Source organism: Gigantopelta aegis, chromosome 2 (assembly GCF_016097555.1).
Source record: "Gigantopelta aegis isolate Gae_Host chromosome 2, Gae_host_genome, whole genome shotgun sequence".
In the NCBI taxonomy this organism is placed as follows: Eukaryota; Metazoa; Mollusca; class Gastropoda; order Neomphalida; family Peltospiridae; genus Gigantopelta; species Gigantopelta aegis.
Window position 1 is genome coordinate 34,018,660 of NC_054700.1, and position 13,966 is coordinate 34,032,625.

Sequence of the window (13,966 nt, forward strand, 5' to 3'; positions counted from 1 at the left end):
GTGCGAACGTCACTAGTCGGTACTTGTGTGATATTCGTCACTAGAATGTGCGTAGTTCCTGACGTCACCCACCAAACAGAATGGCGTGTGGCAAATAACGGTGAACTAGGAGTTCATGAAAAAAATTAACTTTATTGATGAAGTAATACTAATTGATATAGTTCATTATACCAGTTAATAGTTTTTATATGTAGTTAGGAAGCCAAAAGTGGTATTGATTTTCAACAATGAGTGTAGATGCTTACGGACCGAGCTCACAAACTTTAACTTTCCTGGATACCGAAGAAACTGACCTCATTGGTGCCGACACCCAAGGGTCCGACTTTGATTTTACCGACTTTACTCTTCCTTCTCAAACCCAGTCACAAACTCAGGCTTCCCAGTTAGACGCTGGTCAAAGTCAGAGTCAGGTATTCAAAATATTTTGTTTAAAATTTTTAACTTACATCATTGAAAAATGTCTTATTTTTAAAGTTCTATTTTTTTTTTTGGTTTGTTTCCTTTTTTTTCCTTTTTTTTTTTTGCATTATCTGTTCAGCCTATTTACCAGATGGTAGCCGGGGTTTTCCTGGGGACAAATGTGCCTACCAGGAATTAATTTCGCTTGTAGCTTGCAGGGCTCGAAACTCGCCAAAACATATTATATGGTGGCCCAAAACAAAATATCTGGGCCACTAACATTTAATTTTCAGTGGCCCAGACTTGATTTAGGTAGCCTAAACACAAAATATTCATAATGTGTATTTCATGTGTTAAGCGAAAGTTTTAAGTCAGCATATTAAATGTGTAATACAATTAATAATAGTAGCTCATGTGTTATAGAAAAAAGATTGCCCAAATAATAATATTTGGGCAATTAACACCGTTACTTTTTTAATATTTAAGTCGCCCAAACAGGACTTTGATCGCATTTGGCAACCTGGCCCTGAGCTTGTGAAGAAAATAGTAAACAAAATATTTCTTTGAAAAATAATGCTTTATCTCCAGGCTGTAAATGACTAAATCACGACAGAAGACATTTTATTTATACCCCAGCAGGCATTCATAACCGGGGAATTATAAATCATAATTTGTCACTGAAAAATTATTATGCATTGTTGTAACGTACAATATTGTTGGACGATTTAATACTTAAAGTTGTTACACATATACGTGACACGCCCACAGCAGCAGGCCACACAACAGCAGAGTAACTAGATTTTGTGGTGTGGTCTCATGTGTAAGACCTAAGCCACGCCACAAAAAGTTGCTTGACTGTGGCACGGTCACAGGCATCATGTGACACAGAATAGAACCAGTCCTGTTCCATGCAACACGGCAAATAATTTTGTACGCCAGGACGTGACATTTGTTTTTTGGTAATATTTCAATACTGTTATGTCAGATTTAAAAGTTAGGTATCAGGACATCATATCTAAAATATACTGCATATGAAAATACTGCTTTCCCTTCTTTCATACCATAATTAGTATATTAAATTATTTTTCTAAATATATAATGTCACGTCCTGGCTGATTTGACATATATAAAAGTTAGTTTTATTTAAAAACAATTTTTCAGAAATAAAAATCCTTTTTAATTCTCCTCCTCCTCATTGTTCCAAGTATAAATAAAAGGTATAATGATGACTGGTTGTATTAAATGATTAAAATAACCACCTCAAACTTTGAGCCAGGAAGTGACATTGAGCCAGGACGTGACATTCAAGACGGCATGTTAAATTGAGTAAAGATTAAAAATAAATTAAATCTCTCTATATAGAAACATTGGCAAAACTGACTAAATAATGCACATGTACCTAAAAGAAATTACTTTTATTTTCAATATTTTTGCTCTCACCATCAAGAATCGGAAACAGAGAAACTGGACGTTCGGGGAGCATGTTTAATATGGATTTATGTAGATACAAAAATACTATTATCAATTAATTCTATGCTTCTGTGTTTTGATCAAACAATGAATTATTAATAATCCCACCAATTTAAAGAATATTGTATTCATACCAAATGTTCCATTTTGTGAATCCAAACTGGTGTACACATACAATAAATATTGTGTCAAAGAATTGATCAAATACAATGTGATACTAAAATCTTACGTTTATTCCTTGGCAGATACAGATATCTAAACATGAATTGGAATATATAAAGCAACATTTCTCCAGTGAAGGATGTAATTGATAAAGATATATACATGTGGAAGATAAAACTTGGGTTGGGAGAATTCAAATCAATTGTGTCGTTGAGATTTTTGCTATTGTCATCCATCAACAGTTTATATTAATATACATTGTTGATAGTTTGGTCTATCAGATAATGATGAACAGAAAGAAGAAACTGTCCAAAAACAATAATTTCTGTACTGACTGGGGTTCATATTTTGAATTCCAATTAAATCAGATGAGCATAAAAAATACCAACAAAAGGCAAAATATATATTAATTCTAAAATATATCGTAAATTGCAAACAAGAATTCAACAGAATTAAATGTCTGGCTTACCATAAACTATTCAGTGTCATTGATAGTGCATCTGTAGATATCTATCTCAATGCATGTTACAAATGTTTTTAAAACATTAAAAAAATTAAACTTCAAAAAATTAAATTAAAATTTTAAATAATAAAGTTGAAAAACAAATTTTGACATGCACTAAGGTGAACTTTCATAGATAGAACTATAAATGAAGCTTTACTGATGCAGGACATGTAATTTATGAGAAATGTTGCTACATTTGTACAATCAATGTTGAGCTAAATGCAAAAGTTGATGCCGCAGCCAACAAAAAAGTTATACCTATACTTCATCTTTTTAGTTTGTACATGTATTGTAATGTAAAGGTAAGACTAACATCAGTAGGGCGTAACTTCGTTCATGCAAAAACTATAATCGCTCATCAGAAAATGTAAACAGACGTGTTTTGGCTAATATATATATATATTTTTTAAAGGTATATAATAAATACAGAACCTCACATACGTTATTTTCGCTTCCTATTTATTGCACACGTTTAATTTGAGCAAGAACATACCACTCGACCGATACGCAGTCTCGTGGTAAATATTCTTGCACACAATAAACTCGTGCAATAAATAGGAAGCGAAAAAAACGTATGTGAAGTTCTGTATATTTATTTACTTTTTGACACCTGTGTGGTTACATTGAAATATAACAGATGTAACAGAACTGATGGGGTAGTGTGCTGAAATGTAAATGGCAGCTTTCAAGTTAGTCCCAGCATACCAAATAATAATAATAATTTAGTATTTATGAATAAAATTTTGAGAAAAACTAAGAAAATCGCCATCTTAGATTCTCATTTGATTACCGTTGCCGGTTAACCTTTCCACTGGAGAAAATCGTTCGTGCAAACACTAAAACCCCACGAACGACATATCGTTGCCTGAAAAAATCAAATTTTATGCCCTGCATCAGGATAAACAATGTTGTCACTGGTTATAACAGTGTATTATATGAATATATTGTATGAGAAACTTTTTTTTTTTTTTTCCACAATGACAGTTCAATTAATTACGATTTTATGCACTTATTTTGATGATAAAAACACTTAAAACAAGTAAATATCATTGATTTCATAAATTAACAGTATTTCCTTAGTAGTATTTGATATACATATCATTTATTAGTTGTATAAGTGAACTGGACAAAAAGTCACGTCCTGGCTTGTACTGAAATTTGTAAAAGTAAATCTTACAAGTTACATCATAAAGAATATTTTTTTTTGTAAATTGCTATACAGCATTTAGAAATAGACTGGATATTGTGTTAAACAGTGTATTTCAATAAGCAAACATTCTATCAGGAAAACAGAGTTTTGGAATTTACTGCAGTGTTAAAAAAATTATGTCCATTTTCGTCACGTCCTGGCACATTTTACTTTTTACTTTATAAGTCTTTTTTTTTTACAAACACAAAATTAGGCCTGACATGCTTATACTACTACAGGGCACAATATTTCACGCGAACCGCCGTTCTGTTAGCGTGTCGGTTACGCAAAACTAAATTTACGCGAACCGCAAATTGGTTACGTCATGACCTGTAAATATTCAAAAATTAAAACTTGCAAACTTCATGATTACAGGAAGTTTATTCACGCAGACATACTACTAGTATTCCGACAAATGTTTTAGGCTGAATTTTAGATACTTGATGCGCAGCAAACCAGTAGACAACGTTATATTGCAACAAGTCTAAACTTTTAAAAAAGTTTTAAAGAAATGTGCTCGGACCTCTAGGGACGGCTAAAGTATCTGCTGCTATTTTATCTCTAAAGGAATATATGTAGACATAATATTGGATTGCCTATAATTTTACATATGTTAAAAACAGTTTTAACGTAAACAGGAATCCAAAAGTGTCACAAAAATTGAAAAATACTAACATCGCATAACGAGCTTTAAAAAAACTAACATTTGGAACGTCACTGTAGTATAGAAGTACCATCGATAATGTGAAAGTAACATAACCAGCGCATAACGAAAAATGGAATCCCTTCAAATAATTATGTATCTATTTCATGTGCGTAATGCAAAAACCTAATCCGGGAATAGGTCGAGGCTTATGTAATTGTTCTATAAAATATCCTCTTAAAGCCGCACACCCTAGTTCCATCCAGCGAAAATAAATTATAATTTGGTTAATCTACAAACCTGTAACACACTTAGATCACGTTTTTATCAAATAGAGTGAAAAAGCAGGTTTTATATCGATAAATACCATGGGAATCCCCATGTCCCAATTGCTTGAAATAATTTTGAAAGTTAATATTCTGATGTCACCGGTAGATGTCACTCGAAGCACATCAATGCCTACGTCACGGCGGATTTCACAGAGTGCGCACAGACTTGGGGTGCGTTCTTTTCACCTCTCCTGGACATGTTCCAACTGTTCTGTCCTGGTTGTATCCCCTCTCCAGATATCGTAAGACTTAGCAAAATTATTGGTTTTAAGGGTTTGTAACGTTTTGTATTGAGACACTTACTTGTCTGAACTTTATTGTTACTGAAAATGTTCACGAACTGTGAAGAAAAATCTCACAAATGAACAACAACAAATCGGATGTTGATTTCACGAACCGTGCACGAGAAAACAAACCGAACCAAAATGATAACGGTCACGTGGTATACCAACGTCTGTGACATTGAAATGGAAATATCCCGTCTAAAAATAGATTAGACCTTGTCTGCTCAACGTTTTTTTCTCAAACGTGCGTTTTTAAGAAATACGAAAAATGCATTTTGTGGTATTACAAAAACCAAGATTACCAAAAAACACTTCAGGTGAATGGAAATGATATTCTAAATAATAAACGGTAAGTCAAGTGCAATTTTATTTGTGAAAAAAATTGGTTTAATAGGGAAAAACAACGCCGTAATGGTTAACAACTAGCCGTAACTAGGGTGTGTCCCTTTAAAATTGACTCGAAAAAAGAGAAAAAAAAATGCCTTCGAAAAAAGGTTCAGAATGCATCTACAGCGGTTCTGAGTTTAAACATTTTTCACGGGGGAGACCTCCCGAATCCCCCGGCTTGGGCACACCTTTGGCGTGCGAAATGCTAAAAAAATGTCTGGTTATGCCCCTGTATTTTGTTTCAGTACTGGGGCTGATATTCAGTTCTTTTATAATATTGTTAACTTTAGCAAGCATTAAAGACATATTTTTTTGGTAAAATGTTTTCTTTTGTATTTGTTTTAACTTTGTGTTTGAGCTAAAAACTATGTATTTAAAATATAATTTTGAGGTAACCAATCAGGTAACCCACGGGGTACGCAACTATAATTCACGTAACTGAACAATTGATTACCTAGGTAAAAACCACGTGAACCGACTTCCGGTTACCTCAGATTTCGAAATATTGTCCCCTGTACTATATGTGAAGAGTCTATAAATGATAAAACTGCATTTCCATTTAAAAAGGATTTTTAGTGAAGGAGATCATAAGAGTGAGAATGTCACGTCCTGGCTTAAATTATTACCATGGAATGGCCCATATCTAAAAAAATAATAAAGATTTAAAAAAAAATAGTCCCCTAATGTGGGATAACATTTTTCTGTTCTTTTTATTTCTATCCTCTTCGCCATTGATATTGCTAATTGATAAAAGTATTTTAGTTTCTGTAAAGGCAGTGAATATATTATTTAGCACCCAAGATAAATTATTTTAATGAATCTGCAGTTGAGAGCAAAATATCAGACAGTAGTCAGTAGACACACAAAAGACAGAATGACCGTTCTGATCATATGACAAATTTTGTGCCAGATAAGTGTTTTTTTAGTTTGAGATTGTCGAAACTATAAAAATAAAATGTTTTCATTGCTTAAATAAGACATAATTGTTTATATCAAGCATACTGGTATGGGACACAATAGAGACCTAAAAAAATACTTTTAAATTACGTATTGGTAACTGTCGTAAGCTATGCATTTCTGTACACACTGCATCTTGTTTCCTTTGATCTTCAAATTAATATGTTTTGTCTTGTTTGTAAAAAAAAAAAATTGACATCTTTCACTTAACATTTGAGTCGATATTCGGTTAACTCAACATTTTTTGGTGGTCCCCACGATATCAACACAATGGTGCTCAACTGTATACTCAATTTTATTTTTAAATTTCTGCATATTTTTATCTCTTCAGGTAAATGGATTAGATCGTCCTGTACAGAATGGCTTGGATGGCATTGTCAACTCGGTCACTCAAGGAGTGGCCGAACTCAACTTTGAGGAGGATGAAGAAGAGCAGTTTTATATGAAAGACTTGCCCAAATATGCCTGCTCGTATGTGTTGAGTTTGTCTTTATCACAGTTTTATATGAAAGACTTGCCCAAATATGCCTGCTCGTATGTGTTGAGTTTGTCTTTATCACAGTTTTATATGAAAGACTTGCCCAAATATGCCTACTTGTATGTGTTGAGTTTGTCTTTATCACAGTTTGATTCCATATGCAGGGTTTTAACTTAACGACAGCATAGTGCTATATGAATTGCTGGGGATGGTAGATTCAACCCCTGCAATTGCTCACAGCAATCTGTAATGCTGTGGAGTTTTTAATTCTCCACAAAGTGTCTTGAATGACAAATTCTTGACTTTAAATCCTGATGTCCTGTACTGTTAGTGTTACTAAACTTGTACAAGTTTACAATGTAGCTTGTCTCAATATTGAATGTCTTTTATAGTTTTGGTTGGCATAGAATGGGAATCAGTTGGAATTCTTTGATGATTGTCTGTTTTCACTAACTCGGTAACTGATGAACAATTGATATTGTGCTTATCACTGTTTTAAAGGGACTATCCAAAAACAATTCCTATCATTAAAATGTTGCCTGCTAATAGACATTTTAATGACTAAAATTCATATTAAATATGTACTTTGTCTTGCATAAAATATCAGTGGCTGCATATTAAATGTGTTTTTGATACTTCAAACAGTTCAAATTTTAGGAGACTAAATCCAAGGTGTGCTGTTTACAAATATTGGGAACACCAGAAATTTGCATGTACAGATATAGATATTCTAAACATGAAACTATATGTAACATGTAATTTTAGGTGTTAAAAAATTCTATAATTTGTTGGCAACATCTTACCATTCCGTCTTACAATGGTAGCAGGTTCAGGACAGTCACTTTAATTAAGTGAGTTACGTCAAGATGCATTTGTTTAATTATTTCTTGATTATAAATTGAATATCTCTTCCATGTCCAGTTTTTTTAAATATTGTTTTTTTTTTAAAGTAATTTTCTAGGACACTGAAAAAAACATTCAGAAAATTGAAATATTGCTGTGTATCATTGAATCTAATCAGTTTGAATTGATATTCTAGATATTGTGGGATTCATGATCCATCGTGTGTGGTTTTCTGCAATACTACAAAAAAGTGGTTTTGCAATGGCCGTGGAAACACATCTGGCAGGTAAGAAAACACTTCATCTAATATTTATCATGAATATATAATTCCAGTCTTTTATTACTCTTGTTTTAAATGCTTGGAACTGTCCAAATAATATCATTTGATGTAAATAACTTCAGGAAGCTCTGTTTTGCACTACTTTAACTAATGGAAAAAGTCAAAGCACAGAATGGGGATTCCCTTCAATCCATGTATTGATTTCCTAAGAAAGAATTTGATTGCTGTTTCATAGTAAGTTATATTGCTAAAATAGTAAACATTGGAAAGTACAATAATTTAAGTGGTAGTTTTTTTATTTGTAGGGCGACTAAAACATTTCATACTATCTATATCAAAATTTAAAAAGGTGCCAACTGGCTCCTAGATGGAAAAGTTAACATTGAAGGCTGAGAGTATTACATTTTGGACAGTGTATAACTCAGAACTTTTCCAAATGAAATGCGGAACATTGGTGACAATCGTTCAAAAATGTACTTATATTTTATCAAACTTTTGTCTTACCTTTTCTGACACCTAATAGCTGATGTGTATTTTTGTGCTGGTGTATCATTAAACATTCATTCATTCTTCTGGGGTTGTTGTTAAATTTGAATTGGATTCCATAGATGGCAGTGGTCTATTAATATTGAATGATAAACAAAATGGCTACGTTGTGTGTGGTTGTACATACATGTATATATATATATATGCTTGTGTATTATTTCAGTCACATTATCAACCACTTGGTCCGCGCCAAGGCCAAGGAGGTGACTCTGCACAAGGACGGCCCACTGGGAGAGACGATTCTCGAGTGTTACAACTGCGGCTGTCGCAACGTCTTTCTGCTCGGTTTTATTCCTGCCAAGGCCGACTCGGTTGTTGTGCTGCTTTGTCGACATCCATGCGCCACTCTAAGCAACCTCAAGGACATGAACTGGTAGGGAGTTTGTTTTTATTGCAAATAGTAGTGGATGTATTAAGTAAATGAGCAATTGTGTAATAACACTTTTCATGGAAATGAACTGGTACAGATTTTTTTCCCCGGAAATAGTGCTGTATGTATTACGTAAATGAACAATAGTGTTAAAAACACTTTTCACAAACATCGACAAGTCGTAACAAAATCTTCAAATACGCAGGCCAGGCTCTAATTTAGAATTGAAAAAGTAGGAGAAGTGACTTTTTTCTCAGAAGAAAGGGGAGAAGTTAAGTAAAAATAGGCGAAGTGAACATTTAATAGTATATTTCCAACCCCTTGCAAAAACAAAATGCCGTGGAAAAATAGTGTCCACGCCATTTTCCACTGCAATTTTACCGTTAACATGTTAATATGAATGATAAGTTTATTTGTTTTGTTTGCCATTATGCTGTAAGATTCAGTGATATCAGTGGCAACATTCGTTGACTAAAAATTACGTAACAGTTAACACGCGAATAACGTGTATGATAAAGAATAATGGGGTTGAAAGGGAATGGCAATTTATAGGTATATAGCATAGTCAGTCCGCAGTGGCGTGCCAGTTCAATCTTTATTTTTAAATTCTGTTACATTAAAGTGTCTGAATATATTTATGAAATCTGTCACCAAGACTGAATGCCCTGCTTTCAAACCTAAGTATATCGGTATAGTTTATTTTGGGGTTTTTTCGATTATACCACTCAACACCAGAAAAGGGTAATGTATTTTTTTAATATAAATGATGAAGAACAAGTTTATTAAACTATCGGAACAATCTCTCTATATATGTTTATCTACAAATATCTCATCAGGCTGACCATAACACTTCAGGTGACTTATAGGAGTGAATGCTGAATATTTTACTGAGAATAAAACACGGTGCAACAATGTATAACCTGTCACCCCTCTGCAATCAAGTGGTCCAATGCATGGCACATGTTATGAACAGTCAACAGAGTTCAATGACCTATTTAGAACTAGCTTAATGCTGGTAATTTACATGCATTTTTCTTCATGCCATATGGAGCTAAGATTCATCTATTTAGTAATATGGTGCAGTTACTGTTTTAATATGTTTTCATAATGTTTCACCATGTTCGAATTATACAATCAGTTCTAAACATAATATTTAGATATAAAATACTACTTTTTCTAGTAATAAATTTAAAAAACCCAATTGTATCTGTCACTATGTTAAAATGAAAGTCATAATTAGTATTTTGTGGCATTATTGAAATGAATGTTGCCGAGAAAATTTTAACAACACGACTGGTCACTGCAACCGGCTCAACATGCGTCAATGTATAGTCTGGCGCCAAAATAAAAACATGGACCAACTTACGGAGACACGGAGACACAGTGCCAAGTGAGCTATGACAATAAACAAGTTGTGGTCTTAGCTATACTATGGTGACTTGCGTCAACTTTTGGTGAGGAAAACACTCATTTCGCCGACAAGACTAGGGCCTGGATACATTTCATATACTAATTTAAAATATTATTTGTTTCAACAGGGATCCAAACCAGTGGCAGCCATTGATCCAGGATCGTCAGTTCCTAGCGTGGCTCGTGAAGGTTCCATCAGATCAAGACCAGTTACGGGCTCGCCAGATCTCAGCACAGCAAATCAATAAGCTGGAAGAACTATGGAAGGTACGACTTCATTACCATATATTTATTTCGGCAATAGATGATGCAGGATTTGGGGGGTAATGAAGGTCAATAGACAAATCATAGAAATATTTGCATTACACATTACATGCATTGAATTTAGTGATTTAATACTGTCTTGTAAAACATCTAACTGGTCATAAGTGTAATCACTATGAACATGATTGGGGACTCAAATTACCAAATAAAGAGTTTGGCTACAAGATGAGACCAGTTGATGAACATAATCTCATTTTATGACAAATCCTGTCATAAATTAACCATAATTTAATGCAGACTGTGAAGTTAGCTCAATTCTGTAATCCCACGAAATTTGGGTCGGTAGCGTAAGATCATGAGATCATGATAGAATCCTAAAAACAAAATTTTTGGTTTTGAAGGAGAATCCCGATGCTACACTGGAGGACTTGGAGAAGCCAGGTGTGGACGAGGAACCACAGCAAGTTTTGCTCAGGTTTGTGTCTACTAAAAGCAATATTCACACTGATGGGTGGTTTACATTTGAATGTGATTTGTTTGGGGTTTGTTTTTTTGTTTTTTTGTTTTTTAAACATTTATCAGAGCTTGTTGTTTCATATTGGCCTCTCCGTTATTGCATTTGTCCTTATTCCACTGGATTCATCCCAAAAGCCAAAAAGGGTTGGGGTTGGGGGTCACGGGTTCATTGTGTTCTGTGGAACTTGCACTGTTTTTGGTTTTTGTTATCCATAACCATGATTTAAGCTATCATTTGCCAAATCATCAAATACAAAATTAAATTGGGCAACTGTATTTAGTAATAAATTTTGCTTGTTTAATGATGCCTTATTTTGTTGTTTAGTTTGGCTTGAATAAATGAAATTTGGCTTTATCTTTTTCCATAATGTTTGGCAATTAACAGCAGTTTTGTCCAACTTAAATCGTGGATTACCTATGTCATATGAAGTATATTTCAAGTGGAAAAGATTACTAATTGTTCTCTGCGTGTAGGTATGATGATGCGTATCAGTACCAGAATATTTTTGGCCCGCTAGTGAAGCTCGAGGCTGACTACGACAAGAAGCTGAAAGAGTCACAGACTCAAGACAACATCGTCGTACGCTGGGACTTTGGACTTAACAAGAAACGCATCGCCTATTTCCACCTCCCCAAGGCCAACGATGGTGAGTTACAAAAGAGTTATTGGGTCTCAAATTTATTAAATTAAAGCCTGAGTTTAGTTTGTCATATCTTGCTCTGTAAATTGTTCCTCAATCAGGTCAGGCCATATGGATTTACGTGTACATTCAGAGCAAGCTGTTGTAGCGCACGCATTCCTCAATAATGCACTTTGTTATATATATATGGTGTGTATGTCAAGATTTTGAAAGGTAATACTGACCAGTTGAAAACAAAATACTCTCTTCATGCTGTCGAGGCTAATGTAGACAATGGTATGTAATAGATATTCATTTTGCAAATGCAAATGTTTTTATTGTAACTCAAAATGCTTTCACGTCACTAGATTACAGTACATCTTTTGTCATCTGTAGACCTTGCTGTGGAAATACATTGTGGGGAGTGATTAATTTCTACCCTAACTTAGATTATCGGGAGTCTTTTAAGATATTATCATGTTGTTGTCCATTTTGTTTGGTCATTTAGAAATGAAATATGTAATGGTCGTTTGTTTGCTATCAAGAAAAATAATTGGGCTGATACCGTATTTGACCGGAAATTAGCCCATGTCTTTGAATAAGCCCCTCTCCGTTTTGATAGCATTTAAGAAATTAGGCCCTCATTCGTAAATAAGCCCACCCCCAACTTCGTCACCTTATACATAACACGAAACTGCAAGTTTGTTCAAAGTTCATTTAAATGGTCATACCTCCTGCAGATAATTAAACAAATGTAACACAATATTTTACCACCAGTGAGATTTAGCTGTGTAACAGTGTATAACATTGTTTTCAATTTCATGCCTGCAGGTATTTCTTTGAAGTACCCAAGCTCAAGTCTGAACTAAAACCAATGTCTATTTTTACCACCACCCTGGGTCCGCAGTTAATGCTAATTGGGCAAATACCGTATTCTGATTGGCTAAGAACAATGACCTAGATTGACAATTCTTTGTAATGTAAGCTGGCTGCATGTGTCAGAAACGTGTGTATACGCTATTAAGTTTGTTGTTAATTGCTGTTTTAAGTCTTCTCAGCATTAAATTTTGGATGTAAACAAACAACACTGGTAAGTAATTGTAACATAGAAGGTGTGTTTCTGATAATTAGATACTAGCAGAAAAACCCAATTAATTTAATTAATAAACTATTATTATTTATTAATAACAAATGGAACACTAATTAACAGATGTGTTACTGAATGTTTTTTGTTTTCTTCCTAGTTCATTTAATTATTATTATTTATTTTAATTTATTTTTTTTTTTTTTTTTTTTTTCCAACAAAACTGGCCCCTTGTCTGGGAATAAGCCCACCCCATGCTAAGCTCACAATGAGTTGTCTTGGCCCCCTGGTCTTATTTCTGGTCAAATACAGTATTTGATCTATGATAATGTTGGAACTGGTGCTGTATCGGTGTGTGTCCTGAAGAAAACTGTGTGACTGAAATAATACATGATTTGATATTTCTCGTGGTCTAGAGATGAAGTTGATGCACGGTGATGAGCTGCGATTGCGCTACATTGGAGAGCTCCACAAACCCTGGTCTGGAGTGGGGCACGTCATCAAGATTCCTGACAGTATCCTTAGTAGTAGTATTACAGGGCTTCACTGGAGAAAATATTGGTCTACGCAACACACCACCATTTGTCATGGCGTTACTTGCTGTAGCAGCTTAATTAGAGGCACTGATTTTCTGTTTCAGATTTTTCCGTTTCATAATATTACAAATTCAGTTTTTTTCCGTTTCAGTATTAAACAAATTCTGTTTTTGTTTCACACACACACACACACACACACACACAGTGACACACACACCGCAATTAATTGCTGGTATAAAATAAATATGCAATGAGGCAAAACATGTCAGTAGTTTGTATTTATTTTTGGTTTAAATTTAAACACGAATACGCCACGACACAGACTTTGGACATTTTCGGGGGGGAAAAATAATTACAAACGATCACACTAGTGTCACTATAAACCACTTCCCTTGTATAATTTATTTTTAACAAAGCCCGGCATATAATATGCAATTACTGCATTCCTTTGTGAGATCGGAAATATGGCAATGCTGCAAATGTTAAAAATTAATAAGCAAACATAACATAATATATCTTTCACTTGAGTAAATATCAGACAATTTTAGCTCACAATGTTCGTTTTTTCCCGTTAAATTGCCGGGAATAAGTGAAGAAAACACGACTGGTAAAAAATCTAGATACTCTACATTAAACATTTGGCGTAACATACAAAGGTACTAGTGTTGTAGCGTAGCACAGGCAGATGTCGGTG

General features: G+C 34.1%; 1 protein-coding gene across 2 annotated transcripts in view; it reads left to right on the plus strand.

Annotated features, from left to right (window-relative positions):
- The first annotated feature begins 90 nt into the window (after window positions 1-90).
- Window positions 91-13,966, plus strand: part of LOC121384182 (regulator of nonsense transcripts 1-like) — a 31,499-nt gene continuing 17,623 nt past the window's right edge. The window contains exons 1-8 of one of the 2 annotated variants that reach the window (XM_041514453.1): window positions 91-410; window positions 6,657-6,796; window positions 7,843-7,932; window positions 8,636-8,845; window positions 10,381-10,519; window positions 10,918-10,991; window positions 11,507-11,679; window positions 13,153-13,251. In XM_041514453.1, coding sequence (XP_041370387.1) covers window positions 228-410; window positions 6,657-6,796; window positions 7,843-7,932; window positions 8,636-8,845; window positions 10,381-10,519; window positions 10,918-10,991; window positions 11,507-11,679; window positions 13,153-13,251 — 1,108 coding nt within the window. In that variant the 5' untranslated portion in view covers window positions 91-227. Of the gene's footprint in view, window positions 411-6,656; window positions 6,797-6,827; window positions 6,860-7,842; window positions 7,933-8,635; window positions 8,846-10,380; window positions 10,520-10,917; window positions 10,992-11,506; window positions 11,680-13,152; window positions 13,252-13,966 lie in introns of those variants that run through there. The other variant, XM_041514461.1, reaches the window with a different exon arrangement.